This window comes from Tamandua tetradactyla, chromosome 24, assembly GCF_023851605.1.
Source record: "Tamandua tetradactyla isolate mTamTet1 chromosome 24, mTamTet1.pri, whole genome shotgun sequence".
NCBI classification, from domain to species: Eukaryota; Metazoa; Chordata; class Mammalia; order Pilosa; family Myrmecophagidae; genus Tamandua; species Tamandua tetradactyla.
In genome coordinates, this window is record NC_135350.1 from 54,428,636 (window position 1) to 54,444,088 (window position 15,453).

General features: G+C 42.0%; 1 protein-coding gene across 4 annotated transcripts in view; it reads right to left on the minus strand.

Annotated features, from left to right (window-relative positions):
• PARM1 (prostate androgen-regulated mucin-like protein 1) overlaps window positions 1–15,453 on the minus strand; it is a 126,890-nt gene that overhangs the window by 25,642 nt on the left and 85,795 nt on the right. For 3 of the 4 annotated variants that reach the window (XM_077143163.1, XM_077143160.1, XM_077143162.1), the window contains exon 2: window positions 13,602–14,327. In XM_077143163.1, the coding sequence (XP_076999278.1) occupies window positions 13,602–14,327 (726 nt within the window). Of the gene's footprint in view, window positions 1–8,437; window positions 12,966–13,601; window positions 14,328–15,453 lie in introns of those variants that run through there. The other variant, XM_077143164.1, reaches the window with a different exon arrangement.

Here is a 15,453-nt window from a genome sequence, read left to right on the forward strand (position 1 = left end):
GCACATCACAACAATTAGTTGTAGAATAGATTTTAGAGTTTGTTATGCATTACAATTCCACAATTTTTAAAAAATTTTATTTCTAGTTGCTCTAAGGTACTGGAGACTAAAAGATATATCACTATTATAATGATTCAGCCCTCATATTCATTTGTTAAACCCGACGTTCTCTATACAGCTCCACCATTACCTTTGATCTTTCTCCCACCCTTTAGGGGTATTTGGGCTGTGCCCTTTCTAACTTTTTCATGTTGGAAGGGGCTGTCAATAATATGGGTTGGGGAATGGAACTAGTCGATGTTCTAGAAGGGCTGGTCCCTCTGCATTTCAGGACTTATCTGATCCAGGGATCCATCTGGAGGTTGTAGGTTTTGGAGAGTTACCCTAGTGCATGGAACTTTTGTAGAATCTTATACATTGCCCTAAGTGTTCTTTAGCATTGGCAGGAATGGTTTTGGTTGGGTTTGGCAAGTTATGATAGGTAGCAATGTCTAACAGGCACGCGTGCATAAGAGTGACTTCCAGTGTAGCCTCTCGACTCTATTTGAACTCTTTCAGCCACTGATACCTTATTTGTTACACTTCTTTTCCCCCTTTTGATCAGGATGGCATTGTTGATCCCATGGTGCCAGGACTAGGTAACGCCTTCAATTTACAAATGAAAAAATAGGAGGTTATAGAAGTTAAGAGGTTTGGTCAACGTCAGAGTCCCTCAGTGGTAGAGCTGGGACTAGAATTCAGATTTCTTGTTTGGATTATTTAAAATTCTCTACTCCTTGGTTTCACAAGTGAAAGCCCTTAAAGTGCTAGGGGCTAAGGTAATAAACAGGGAGAATACCCCAGCCTGTACATCAGGGCAAGTTTCCAAAATTCAAACATCTCCATTTCACTTTATGTTTGTAGCCATGTTCACCCCCCCCATATATTATTTCCTTAATATTTGTCTTTATGCCAAGTCATTATTTTTCTTTAAATATCTAGGATACCCTCATCCTAAGCAGTAATAGCGATGGGATCATGAATTTGATGTGCTATTTTTTTATTTTTTCAAATCCACATTAAAACAAAACACAGTTAAAAGAATGAAAAAGGTTCATCATCTTGCTCAGGTACATACTTACACCACACTTTTTAGGAAACTGCTCCCAGGAAAACCAAATTCACAATGGGGCCAGTGCTTGGCAGGAGATCATTCAGCAGCCTTCAAAGCCCCTAGAAGAGGCCCCAGGAAGAACAGAGAGCAGAGAGTCAAGGCTGACAGCGTCAGCATTGACACCCAGCACTGCTCCAGGAACCGGGATGGCTTCATGGATATTGCTTGGTGAAGGCCAATGTTGGACAACATGTGGCACAGGAGGGACAGCTGTCCTGACTCCCTCCTGTTCCCCTGCTACAGGTATAGCAGTACAGTCTTAACAGAGACTTCAGCTCTCTGTCCATGATGCTAGACTCCAATGTCCACCCTATGACATGCTCCTGTGTCTGTTTTTGCCCTTCTCAACCTCTTTTGTAGGGCATATTCACAAGGCCTGACATTGTGATAAGCCTGTCATAAATTTTTAAAAATTATTTTACATAATGAATATAATTCAGTACTGGGCTAAGAGAGTCACATCATTGACATGGGGTGGGAATCTCACACCTGAATCAGTCATTTTCCTTCTCCTAGATCCCCCAAGGGGGCAGGGTTGGAGAGACTTCTGAAGAATAATTAAAGAAAAAGAAGAGATAATCACATCTGTAACTGGAGAAAGAGAACTCTCCTCCCTCCTCTCTTCTGAAAATTCTGACCTGTAAATGTGAGTAGGTCAGCTCTGCCATGTCAGGTCATCTGATTCCTTGATTTAAGGGTACAGATATTTCTATTTAGGTGTCAAGTCCGAATGAGGAAAATAAATCCCCCAATCCCTGTCCTATCCAAGTGTGCTTAATGCAAAACCCTAATGATATTATCAGAAAGAATTCAACTGGGATTTTTCCAGTTTGGAACAATTAGCTCTATGCCATTGGGCAGGAAGAAAGTATGCATAGACTGAGAAATCAACCCTTTGCAGACTAACTTTTAACATTAAAGGCCATACAAGGAATCTTAACCTTAAAGTGATCTCTTTGTCAATTACATCTGACGAGGGCCAGTAAGATACTATGGAAGCACGCCACTGTCTTGCTCACAAACTGCCGTTTATCTCCATGAAAACTGAATGAAACTTCCCACACTTTCTTGGTTCAGAAGAAATATACAAGAAGGAAGGGAACAACTATCAGAGCCCCAGGCAGAGTCCTAATCCTGTTTGCCAAGCAGTGTGCAAATTTATCATTTTTATCATGGAACACAGATGGGAAGCAGAGTCACAGTTTCAGGTCGCCTGTCCCAACACTTTGGCCAAGGGCATAATTTGGCATAATTATTGGACTTTGGCATAATTACTGCAGCCTCAAGGACTTAGGGATCTCCAAGGAACATTAGGTAAATTTAGCCTTTCCTCTGTGTAATTAATCACCAAGGTCATGAGGGAACCTGCTTTTAGATACTGTATTTACCAAGTATTAATTTCTCCTAGCCTCAGGCCTTGTAAAGTTTTAGAGTTAAAAATGCTGGAAAGAAAAATGGTTTCGAACTTTCATGCAAGTTAAGGGAAGAGAGCAACTTCTAGTTCTTAATTCTCCACCTTGAGGGGAAAATGGGGCCTAGTCTAAATTTTACAGCTCAGCATTTAACACCCCACTCCCCAAATTTCTTTTCTCTAGGCTAGAAATCTCTAGTTGTTTGAACTTTTAACCCTTTCCTTTGGATTTCTCAAGTTTTCTGCAAGAGTTACTATTTCAAATGTGAATATACTTATTTTTCTCTGCACTTTTTGTATTTTTCTTTTTGTATTGTGCTATAGGTGGGTGCTTAAATGGATCTTTATTGCCTAATAGTAATAATTCCTTTAGAAGTCTTAAAGTATTTTACAAATGTTCTGTTTTTCAAGTTAAGCAAATCAAAGGTTAGCAGTGGGGACAACCAAAGCAATAGTCCCCAATCTTGGGGTTTGTTCATACGAAACTTAATCCTGGAAAGTATAGGCTAAAAAGTCTATCCTACTTAAGATTAGGCCTAAGAGTCACCCTCAAGAGAACCTCATTTGTTGCTCATATGTTGCTTCTCTCTCCAGCCAACACAACAAGCAAACTCACTGCCCTCCCCCTCTCTACATGGGACATGACTCCCAGGGGTGTGGACCTTCCTGGCAATGTGGGACAGAAATCCTGGAATGAGTTGGAACTCAGCACCAAGGGATTGAGAAAACCTTCTCAACCAAAAGGGGGAAGACAGAAATGAGACAAAATAAAGTGTCAATGGCTGAGAGACTCCAAACGGAGTCCAAGCGGTCATCTTGGAGGTTATTCTTACACATTAAATAGATAACACCTTTTTAGTTATGGTGTAACAGAGAGGCTGGAGGGAACTGCCTGAAAATGTAGAGCTATGTTCCAGTAGCCATGTTTCTTGAAGATGATTGTATAATGATATAGCTTCCAACATGACTGTGTGATTGTGAAAACCTTGTGTCTGATGCTTCTTTTATCTTACCTTATGGGCTGATGAGTAAAACATATGGATTAAAAATAAATAAATAATAGGGGGAACAAATGTCAAAATAAATTTAGTAGATTGAAATGCTAGTGATCAATGAAAGTGAGGGGTGAGGGGTATGGTATGTATGATTATTTTTCTGTTTTTATTTCTTTTTCTGAATTGATGCAAGTGTTCTAGAAATGATCATGATGATGACTATACAACTAAGTGAAAAGAAAAGAATGTTCATATTGTATGTTGATTGGTTTTTATTAAGAAAATAAAAAAAACGAGTTAGAAGAATCAAAACTCTTGTTGCTAGCTACACTGAAAATCAGAACTTAATTGTAGTAATGATAATAGTTAACATTATTTAGTGCTTGCTGTATGAGGCACTTTGAATACTTGAATGAGTTAATCCTAATGAGAATATGTGAATTTATTCTCTAAAGCATACGATTTAGTCTCCAAAAGTCATTCATTAATTAATTCATCAAATATTTATTGAGCACCTACACTAAGCCAGACTCTGTTAAGTGTTGGAGATAGACAGGGGAAACAAAACAGACAAGGCCCCACGTTATGTACCTTGGAAAGCAATGCAGGCAGTAGACAAAGAGCCAAACAGGCAGATGTATAATCACACATGTAGGGGTAGTTTGTAACTAGGAGGCTGAAGCTGCACTGGAAGCACTGGAGGAACTTCTTGAAGGAGTGATATTTAAGCTGAGGCCTGAGGAATGAGTGATAATTAACTAGGGGAAGGGCTTGCGTGCTGTGTGAAGCTTCTAGGAAGAAGCAAACCTTGTGTCAAAAGGGCGATCGTGGGGTGCACGGGTGGTTCAGTGGCAGAATGCTCGCCTTTCATGTGGGAGACCCAGGTTCGATTCCCAGACCATGCACCCACCCCCCCAAAAAGGGTGACTGTGTCAAAAGGGCAATCCACAGATCCAAGAAACTGAGAGAGAGGCAGCATGGGTGGTGCAGAGAGCTAGGGGAAGGAATGTGTGATGAGGTGGCGGTGGTGGACACGGGCCTGGCCATGTAAGGCTTTGAGGGGCCTTCATCCTGAAAGCAGTGGGATGCCCTGGAGAGGCAAGGATGTTGTTGGTGGTGATGTTATGTGATCTGATCAGATTTGTGTATAAAAGTCCCCCTGGTTGCTGTATGGAGAACTGCCAAGGACAAGTTTGGTACAGGGGTGGATGTGAATGGGGCAGTTAGGAGGCGACTGTGGAAGCTGGCATGAAAGTGGAAGCTATCACAAGTTCAAAATCAGGAGTATGTGGTGACTGAGGGGACACAAGCATGTGAGAGAGAGGGAGAATGAGAAGACGGCAGAGCCACTCACTGTAAGAGGCTCAGGCTTGGGCATGTATAGTGATACAGTGCTTGTAAAATTGAGCCTAAGATACGAAACTTTCCTCAGACCATTCTAAAATCATCCGATCAGTAAATGCTTAACACTCTTCTACATGGCCTTCTCCCAGCTTTGTTTTTTGTTAAATCATTTTCCTCTTTAACATATTTTTATGATGTCATTTAAATATGGTGGTCACTAACTTATTACAATTCATATTTCTATTCTTACAACCTTTCTATGTTACTTGTAATCTTTTGTTGTACACTGTACATTTTTACATTTTAAACTGTTAGTTCTTGGATTTAGGCCCTGAACTGTCTGTTCCTTAAATCTGTATTCAGCTAGTGATATGACTGAGATTTCTTGGAGTGCCAGGTGCTAACAAAAACAAACCAAGGAAAAAAAAAAAAAAACCAAAAAAAACCCCATCTTTCACAGCCTTTGCAGAGTGGTTCTGCTTGGGCCAGTCTTCTTCAGTATTCAGCCCTCCTATCGAGATCAGCCTGAGGTGAAAGTGAAATGCAGGATTCTCTCCATCTTCTCTGAGCTTGCATCTTGTCCTGGCCTCCTGCTTGCTTCTGTCTTAGGAATTTCCCTATCTACAGGAATTCAAATGCCCCTCCACTCCCTATGGAATAGACTTTCTCCCCCTCCTGGATGCTCTGTTGGATGACTTAAGGCAAGTAATCTTTTGCCCCAGGCCACTTTGACTTAATTATTTCTTACACTCTCTGGCTCTCTGTAAGCTGCTTCTGCCTGCAAGGCAAGTTCTGGGAGGTCAGGCCAGAGATGAGTTTCCAGGTCCAGTCTTTCAGGCTGCCACAGGATAGATTGGCACCAGCCTACCGGTACTCTGCTCCCTCCAGAAAAGGGCCAGGAAGTGCTGATTGGCTCAAAGCTGCACAGTACTGGGGAGAGGGCAGGAGAGGAGCTAGCCAGGGTCTCATGAGCTGTGCCTACTGCTTTTTAAAGCATTGTTTTCTTGATTTGGCTTTTGCCTATTACTGCAACCCTTGCACTGTTTTCTGGAGTTTTGAAGAATATGGCCCCGCATATATGAGAATCAAAGGGATTTTGAATATAACTTGGTGTTCAATGTTACTTAATCCCTCAGCACTTACTAGACATGATTTGTGCACAGCACTATTGAATTTAGTTCAGAGTCAAGAACAAATTGTGGTCATAGTTTCTACCTTTGAAGAGCTCTGATTTAATAGCACAGGCTGAAACAAATTTAAAATATCATCTCTCTCTTTCTTCCTTTAAATGTAAAGCTAAACTGAGAAAATCAATCAAACCTATTTATTCTGCATAGCTACTTTCAGATGGCTGCCATCATCACCTCTTCCTCCTCTTCCCCTTAGGCAGCTCCATACCTTATAATCAGTTCTGACAACACTCAGGATTTGACAATGTCCCATCTAGTTATTTTCATAGTAGTTCTGGAGGGCTGTGCCCCCTTCCCCTCTTCTTAGTTCTCCTAATTCAGGTAGAATACTTAGAAGGAATACTTCTTCTTAGGGTCAGAAGAATTCGATTTGAATCCTGGCCTGGTCACTCAAGTGAGAACTTGAGTAAATTGCTTAATCTTTCTGGGCCTGTTTCATCACCTGTAGAACAGATACTGCATTTATTGCTCACCTCCCTGGAATGTTATGAGGATTAGATGAGGGTATGTGTCAGTCACTAGCACAATTCTTGGAACATGTATATTCTCAGTAAGCATCATAGTATACAAATCTCATTTCTTCTGCACAGGATAACTGTAATAAACAATCGTCACTGTATGATGAGCCAAAGGACCTGAAAGATTGTATCTCTTGAATTCAGTTCACAGCTAAGAGTACTTAAACTCAGAGGAGCTAAGTGACATGGGCTGTCAGTGACACTGACAAATCAGAAACCAGATCTCTTGAGTGGTCTATATGTTCCCAGTCCTGAATGCCCTCCAACATACCATACATATTCCTGCAGGTTGAACACTCTTAAAAGTTAATTCTGAGCATGTTATTCGCCTGATCAAAAGCCTTTGGTGGGGGTCCACAGGTAGTTCAGTGATAGAATTCTCACCTGCCACGTGGGAGACTTGGGTTCGATTTCTGGCCCATGCACTTCAAAAAAAAAATAAAACAAAACAAAGAACAAAATATTCAACAAATGGAGCTGCGATAACAGGATATTCACATGATGAAAAGAATGGAATGTGACCCCCATGGCAGAGCAAACAAACAAGAAAAGTCTTTAGTGACTATCAATGGCCTGACAAGTAAAGTTAATCATCCTTTCCTGTTACACAGGGCCCTCGAACACTTGTCTTGAACTCATCCTTCCTGCTTCATCTGCAAGTGTCTTTCTCTATACAGCCTGAGATCCACTAAACCAGGTTCCTTGATAAGCTGTGTACATGTTATGCTGTAAACTCCATGAGGAAGTGACTGTCCTATTTATGGCTATCTCCTCAGTTACTAGCCAGATGCCTGGCTCCCTGGAGAAGCTCAATAAATGCTTGCTGAAGATGGTGGGCATTCTTCATTATGATAAATATAACAACAACCATAATAATAATAAATATAGCAAAACAATCTTAAAAATTAAAAAAAAACAGTAAATAATAGAAAAATAACAATCACATACATCAACTTAGTCATTGCTCAACAGCCACCATGGTGTGAATTTATTATCTCAACTAAACCTTGCAACAATTGTACACTGTAGGTACTATCCTTATGTCATCTTACATATGAGAACATCAAAGCTCAGAGAGGATATTTGATTTGTGTAGCATTGATTGATTCTTTCATTCATTTTTTCAACAAATGTTATTGAGGCTGTACCATTTGTCAGGCATGAGGTTCCAGGGATTGGGGATGTAAACCACATTTTCCTCTTCTCAAGGAAAAACTATTTCATGGAGCAGATATTCTAGTGGCAGAAAACACTCACTAAATAAATGAGATGATGTCAAGAAACAGTAAATCATAAAAAAATAAAAATAAAGCGAGGTAAAGAGATCAACAGTGATGGGGGGAAATTCTTCTTTCAGATAGGAGTGTGATTATTGGGCTCTCTGAAGAGGTGACAGTTAACCACAGTCCTGGAAAATTAGTGAGCCATTGAAGATCTAGCGGGAGAACATTTCAGGCAGAGGAAACAGTAAATACATAGGCCCTGAGGCAGGGATACCTCCAGTGTATTCTAGTAACAGCAAGACTGTCAGTGTGCCTGAGGATCAAGTGGAAGAAGGTGAGAGCAGAGAGGCCAAGGGTGTGGTGTCAGATCATTTTAAACATGATACAGTCTTGGGCTTTTACTCTGAGAGAGGAAGCAATTGGAATGTCAGAGCTAAGGGGTGACCCAATCTGACTTGGGTTTTAAAGATTCTTTCTCACATGGGTAGGAGTAGGGAGAAGAGTTACAGCAATATTGGAATAATATATGTGAGAGGTGATGGAGCGGTGAGAAGAGATTGGATTTTGTTGGACTGGATGTGCAGTATGAGAGAAAAAAAAAGGGGTCCAAGATTTTAGGTTTGAGGAACTGAAAGAAGAGAAGAGAAAGACTGAGGGAGAAGTAGACTGAGGGAGGAGAAGTCAAGAATTCAGTTTTTAACATGTTAAGTTCGAGCTACTCAAGTGGAGATTATGAGTTAGTTGATAGCAGGATACACATGTTTGGTTCAACAAAAGAAAAAAAGAATAAGGATAGAATTTTAAATGTTAAATCTGAGAGTCATTAGCATGTGGATGGCATTTAAAGTCATGAGACTGGATAAGATCACCTGGGGGGTGAGGGCCGAAAGATGGGAGTGGAGCAGGGATAGGACTACTAGTCTGGGTTTTGGGTGCTCAACTTGCAGAGGGCATGAAGATGAGGCGGTGGAATGAGACAAAAGATAATAGAATGAATGGCCATCGAGTTAGGTGACCAACCAATAAACAACATGTCCTAGAGGTCAAGTGGAGACAGTGTTTTAAAGATGAGCGAAGCGATCATCTGTGTCACAAAGAGGTGGTGGCGAGGACCTCAAGTAGGAAAGAGAAGAGATGAGGATCACTGCCTGCAAGCCTGTACTGTGATGTCACCTTTGTTAGAGACAAAGTCAGCACACACTCTGCTCCAGGCATGTACTCTATGCCAGATACTTTATCTGCATGCTGGGGATATAAAAAGTAAGCTGATACATCAAGTAAAATCAAGTCTGAGAATTAATCACTAGACATGATAATGTAGAGGTACTGGATTCCACAACCGGAGCAATTTCAGTACTTATAATTGCTACATGAGAGGGCTGGGTTCCCAACCCAGGTGGATCTCAAACCAAAGTTTGCAGCATTAACCACCATGCTACTGGTTCCCTTCTTTTACACTCCAGCACTCCTCTGCCACATCTCTCTTACCCTCTCTTTCCTTATGCCAAGATTCCCTCATCTCCTACAACTCAGGCCATGTGCTCCCTCCGATATGGAAACTTCTTCATCCTTCCAATCAAACTGGACTCTTATAGCATCTACCTTGTTATAGAACCATATATTGGTGACTATGTCAAGATATTTTTAGAGTCCTTTTAAGATTAATAGAAATATACTATGTGAACCCACAGAGATAATCACAAACTGCTAAATAAAAGTGATGTATTACTGCCACTGCTAAAGGCAACACAAGAATCTCTAAACAAAACATCCCCAAATAGTAATCAGCAAACATGTCCTCATGGGGGATGGGCCTGTCTGCTGGGCTAATAAAGGAGCAGTGTACCAGTGCTGCATGGTGAAAAGAGGATTTGATTGTGGTTTGGGGTATGGGCTCTGGGCCCAGCTCTGCCACTGAGTGGTGCGACCTTGGGTGAGGTACTTTCAACCTCTGGGACAGTTTCTTCACCTTTGAAAAGAGCAGATTATTATCATGTCTTCTTGAAGATCCACCCACCCACCATAGTTCATTCTCAGATTAGTAACTAAGTGGTATTAAGAATTAATGTCTGTGCCTTTTCTCTCCACTTAAATTATAAAAATTTTGGAGGACAGGTTTTATGCTTCTTTGCAACAAGCACACACAAAAAAGTCTTGATTGAGGCACAATAAATATTTTTGATATAATAGATTCTGTTTTGGTTTCCTAGCTGCCAAAACAAATATCATGCAATGGACTGACTTACACAATGGGAATTTATTGACACAGAGTTTTAAAGCTAGAAGTCCAAAGACAAGGTGTCATCAAGGTGATGCTTTCTCCTAGAAGACTGCGGCATTCTGGGATTGGCTGCTGGCAATTGTTCCTTGGCTTTTCTGTCACTTGGCAATGCACATGGTGGCCTTTCCTGGCTTCTCCCTTTTCTCCTGAGTTCCAATGACTTTCAGCTTCTGGCGGTTCCTTCTGACTTTTTCTCTGTCTGACTTTCATTCTGCTCATAAAGGACTCCAGTAATCTGGATTAAAACCCAATCTGATTCATTTGAGCAACACTTTAACTGAAGTAACATCCTGAAAAGATCTTATTTACAATGGGCTTACACCTATAAGAATGGATTAAATTTAAGAATATGTTTTTTTGAGGTACATAGCTCCAAACCACCAGAAATCCTAAGGGAAAAAATCCTCTTTGGTCCATGAAATGTACAGTCACTTTATTAGTCAGGGTTCTCCAGGAAAACAAAACTAATGATATATATGCAAATATTATGAGATTTATATTATAGGAATTGGCTCACATGAATCATAGGGATTGGTATATCTGTATTCTGTAGAGCAAGCTGAAAGTTGGGAACTCTGATGAAGGTTTCCATTAGTTACTCAGGAGAAATTGGCTAGCTGAAGTAGAGACAGAAATTCTTTTTTCAGACTGCTGAAATCATCAGTTCTCCCTTCAAGGCCTTCAACTGAATGACTTCTCTCCTTGCCTAAGGCAAAATTCTTTGTTGATGTAATCAGCCATAGATGCAATCATCTGACTAATGATTTAAATCCACATAATATCCTCAAAGTAACTATCAGTCTAGTGCTAGCTTGACTAAACAATTGGATATACAACCTAGTCAAGTAGACAAATGGACATAACCATCACACTCGCTGTGGTGGTTTAAAGCTGTGGGAACCCCAGAAAGACATGTTCTTAAATTTAATCCATTCCTATGGAAAGAGAGAAGAGGTGGGGGCCATTGCTTACAAGTCTGTACATTGTGACAGTCTTTAAGATACTGAGTCAAAGTCAACACCCACTCTGCTCCAGGTACCTACTCCATGCCAGAGATGCTATCTGCATGCTGGGAGCAGGGAAAGCATCAAGAAGCTAGAAATTGGGGGTGGGGCTAGAGACAGAGACAGAAGCCATTCATCTAAATGCAGTTGGTAAAGTCTTGACCAGGGTATAAATAGGCATTAATGGGCCAGGGAGGCCCACATTCTGTCCAAAAAGTTCATGAAGGCTGCACTGAGGAACTGATATTTGAACTGGGCTTGCCAGATTTCTTCCTTTTGCCCTTCCGGATTCACTTTCCACCCTTCTCTACCTTACTCTTTGATCGGCCAAGAAACAGTTCTATTTGGGCTATGTGCTGGTTTAAAATGATGTATGTACCCTAGAAAAGCCATGTTTTAATCCTAATCCCATTTTGTAAAGGCAGCCATTTCTTCTAATCTCTATTCAGTATTGTATGTTTGAAACTGTAATTAGATCATCTCCCCGGAGATGTGATTTAATCAAGAGTGGTTGTTAAGCTGGATTAGGTGGAGGCCTGTCTCCACCCATTTTGGTGGGTCTTGATTAGTTTCTGAAATCCTATAAAAGAGGAAACATTTTGGAGAAAGCGAGAGATTCAGAGAGAGCAGAGAATGCTGCAGCACCATGAAGCAGAGAGTCCATGAACCAGCGATCTTTAGAGATGAAGAAGGAAAACTCCTCCCAGGGAGCTTCATGAAACCAGAAGCCAGGAGAGAAAGCTAGCAGATGATGCCATGTTCACCATGTGCCCTTCCAGCTGAGAGAGAAGCCCTGACTATGTTCGCCATGTGCCTTCTCACTTGAGAGAGAAACTCTGAACTTCTTTGGCCTTCTTGAACCAAGGTATCTTTCCCTGGATGGATGCCTTAGATTGGACTAGCAACTTATTAAATTCCCCTTTTTAAAAGCCGTTCTGTTTCTGGCATATTGCATACTAGCAGCTAGTAAACTAGGACAGGCCATATTAGTGAATGTCCTTGTCCCTGGCTTCTGTTTGGATTGACCAGTGGGGGGTCTGGTAGCAGATGAGCGGGAAGGGGAAGAGTGGGGACAGGGCATTAGCTCCCTTCACGCTTTAAGGGTTAGTATCATTCCTCAGCCAAAAGTCACTGCTCCTCTCCAGGTGCTCTGTTCTGCAGGACTCTCTCTGTGTTCTGAAAACTACTCCCTCCTTTTACACGTCCGGTATAGGCTGGCTGAGAGGATCCCTGCTACTCCTACACTTTGTGGTTTCCCCCAACCCCAGCCTCATTCCATTACTCCAGTCTGAGTCTCTCTCTTTCCAGTTGGGACTCTTGCTGACATACTGTGCTGTCAAAAATAGGAATCTGCCATTTCTTGGGAACTTTCCCCCTAGTAAACTATGAGCTTATCCATGGCAGGAATCATGCCTTGTTAATCTTGGCTTATCTCTGTCCATCTCCACTAACTGCTTAGTACAGTTTTGATTCATAGTAGTTGTTTAATAATTGTTTATTTAAGGATGTCGGTTTCTCTCAGGGAATACCATTCCTTTGACACCATCCTGGTATGGTCATGCGTGGCTCTTTCCTAAATATTTCACTGTCAGTCCACATCCCTGGTTGGACTACCTAAGAAAAGGGTGGCAGCTCAATTTTCCCCACTCACCTTTGGGCTTTTCTCACGTCACTATTTTTTAATCAATAGGCCAAATGTTCCTATTAAAACCTTGTTCTGTCCAATGCCATAAAGTTTGTAGTCTTCACATCATTGTCAGATGCATGTGGCCTCAAAAAGTCCTGACATCTCTCTCTACCATAATTTCCAAAATTGCAAAATAAAAATACTAACTTCACAGGGGTGCTGGGAGAATAAAAAACAAAAGTGACAATAATTTACTGTCTTTCCCATGAAATTCATCAGTGACAATAGAGAAGAAGCAAATTCCTCCACCCCCGCCCTAAATTCTTTGATTGGTTCCCATGAGGTAAACATTTTTTTAGTACACTGAGCAAAATAATAATAATAACTGATGTTTCCTGAGCACTTACTTCCTGCCAGGTAGTATTTGAAGCACTTTATATAGTAATTTATTAATCTTCCCAGGAAATGTATTTGGTAGAACCTATTTTATCATCATTTTACAAATGAGGAAAATAAGGGCACAGAAGGATTAAGTAATTTGTCCAAGGCCAGGAGCCAGAATTTAAACCTAGGAAGCTGGGCCAAAAGCCATGCCATTAATCCCTCTGTGATACAGTCTCACTCTTACCTAGGACTTTATATCAAGGCAAACCATAAGGCGGCTATAGACCACCAATTAAGACATCATGTGGAAGTTATTATGTGACTACAAATAAAGTTTGCACTTCTGTGGAAGTACAATTCAACTCAGGTGCTGCAGTCCAAAATTCAATCTTAATTGTGTTTGGCCAACCTAGATGCATTCTTAACCTCTCAGTGTAGTCAGAAGTACTAGCATGCTAGATCTAGACTCACCTGAACTTAATGCATGTGCCACTTCCTCCATGATCACTCCGGGGGAGGCGGTGGTGGTTTCCACATCTATCAGCTCACAGGTCACCCTGCCTGGCACAGTTGCCGGTGGTGTTGTCTCCTTGGCCACCGACATGGTTGTAGCATGTGGAGTAGGGGTGGAGTCAGGGCTGTGCTCCTCTGCTGGAGACTCCGGTGGGGTTGGGGCTCCTGTGAGCTTGGTGCTGGTCACAACCGAGCTGTGCACCTCAGTGGTGGAGTTGGCAGAAGAAACCTCAGGTGGTGAGGTGGACGGGATTGAGGGTGATGAAGCTGGAGCCTGAGGGGAGGTGAATGTGGGAGACTCAGTAGGTGACTGTGACTCTGTAGCTGGCACACTTGCTTCAGGAGTGCCTGAGTTGTGCTCAACAGGCGTGTGTGGTGAAGGGACTCTGCCACCTGTTGGTGAGAACCCAGGAGGTGAAGGGTCTGTGTTTGTGCCTTCCCAATTTGAAGTTGCGCTAGTGGTCTCTTCTTTGGACAATATGGAAATGTTTTTGGAAGGTTGAGCTGTTTGGGCTAATGACGTAATTGGCAGTAATGAGTTGTTCTGTGTGCCGCTGGTAGGGGAGGTGATGGCTGCAGGAGTGTTTCGTGGTGAACTAGTCCAGATGACTGTAGGCGGAGTAATTTTTGCCGAAAGAGAAACAGGCAAGGTGGCTGATGTAGGTACACTCTGTACCCTTACTCCTGTGGAAGAGCCAGTACAAAAGTGGTTAACAGGTGAAAACCCAAGAAGCAAGGTTATTAGCCTGAGGCTGTTTTATATTATCACAGGTATTTGTTAGTTTGCATTGTGCCTGCCCCAATTTTGAAGGTGACATTTAAATCGTTTTCTTCCCATTAATTGTTCTCCCCTCTGTTTGTAGCTATCAATAGGAATCAGCCTGAAGGCTCCCTAAGGGCAATTAGTGGGTCAGTCAATACATATTCAGCCAATACATGGAATGAACTTGACTTGTTTTAGGCTTGCTTGAAACTGTGTCCTTATAAAAAAGAAACCCCTTGTGGAATTGACTGTTGAGACTTTATGGGAACTGCTGAGCGCCTACTCTCCAGTGCCTGTTGGGGTGATAAACTTGAAGGTATTGGGGTCAGGAAGGTTGTGGAAGGTGGGTGGGTGTGGTGACTGGCCAGAAGGGAGGTGGCTTACACAGAGTAAGCTCAGTCCCAACTGACCTCATTGCAAAACCAAAGAGGCTGTTGTCTGCCAGAAAGGGCTATAAATTCTGCATTTATGCCCAAGGATGCAAGGACTTTGGGCTCAGGGGATAGGGTAAGGGTGGTGTTCTAGTTTGCTAGTTGCTGAAATGCAACACACCAGAGATAGATTGGCTTTTAATAAAAGGGGATTTATTTAGTTAACATATAGTTCTTCAGAGGAAAGGCAGCTAACTTTCAACTGAGGTTCTTTCTTATGTGGGAAGGCACAGAGCGATCTCTGCTGGCCTTCTCTCCAGGCCTCTGGGTTCCAACAACTTTCCCCGGGGTGATTTCTTTCTGCATCTTCAAAGGCCTGGGCTGAGCTGTAGTGCTGAGATGAGGTGTGCTGAGCTGCTTGGGCTGTGCTACATTGAGCTCTCTCATTTAAGCACCGGCCAATTAAATCAAACATCATTCATTGCAGCAGGCATGCCTCCTAACTGACTGCAGATGTAATCAGCAACAGATGGGGTTCACATGCCATTGGCTAATCATGTCCACAGCAATAGAACTAGGCACCTTCACCTGGCCAAGTTGCCACCTGAATCTAACTACCAGAGGTGGGTAAAATTCCTGATGGAGGAGGAAAAAGGTAGAGGTCCCAGAATAAAAG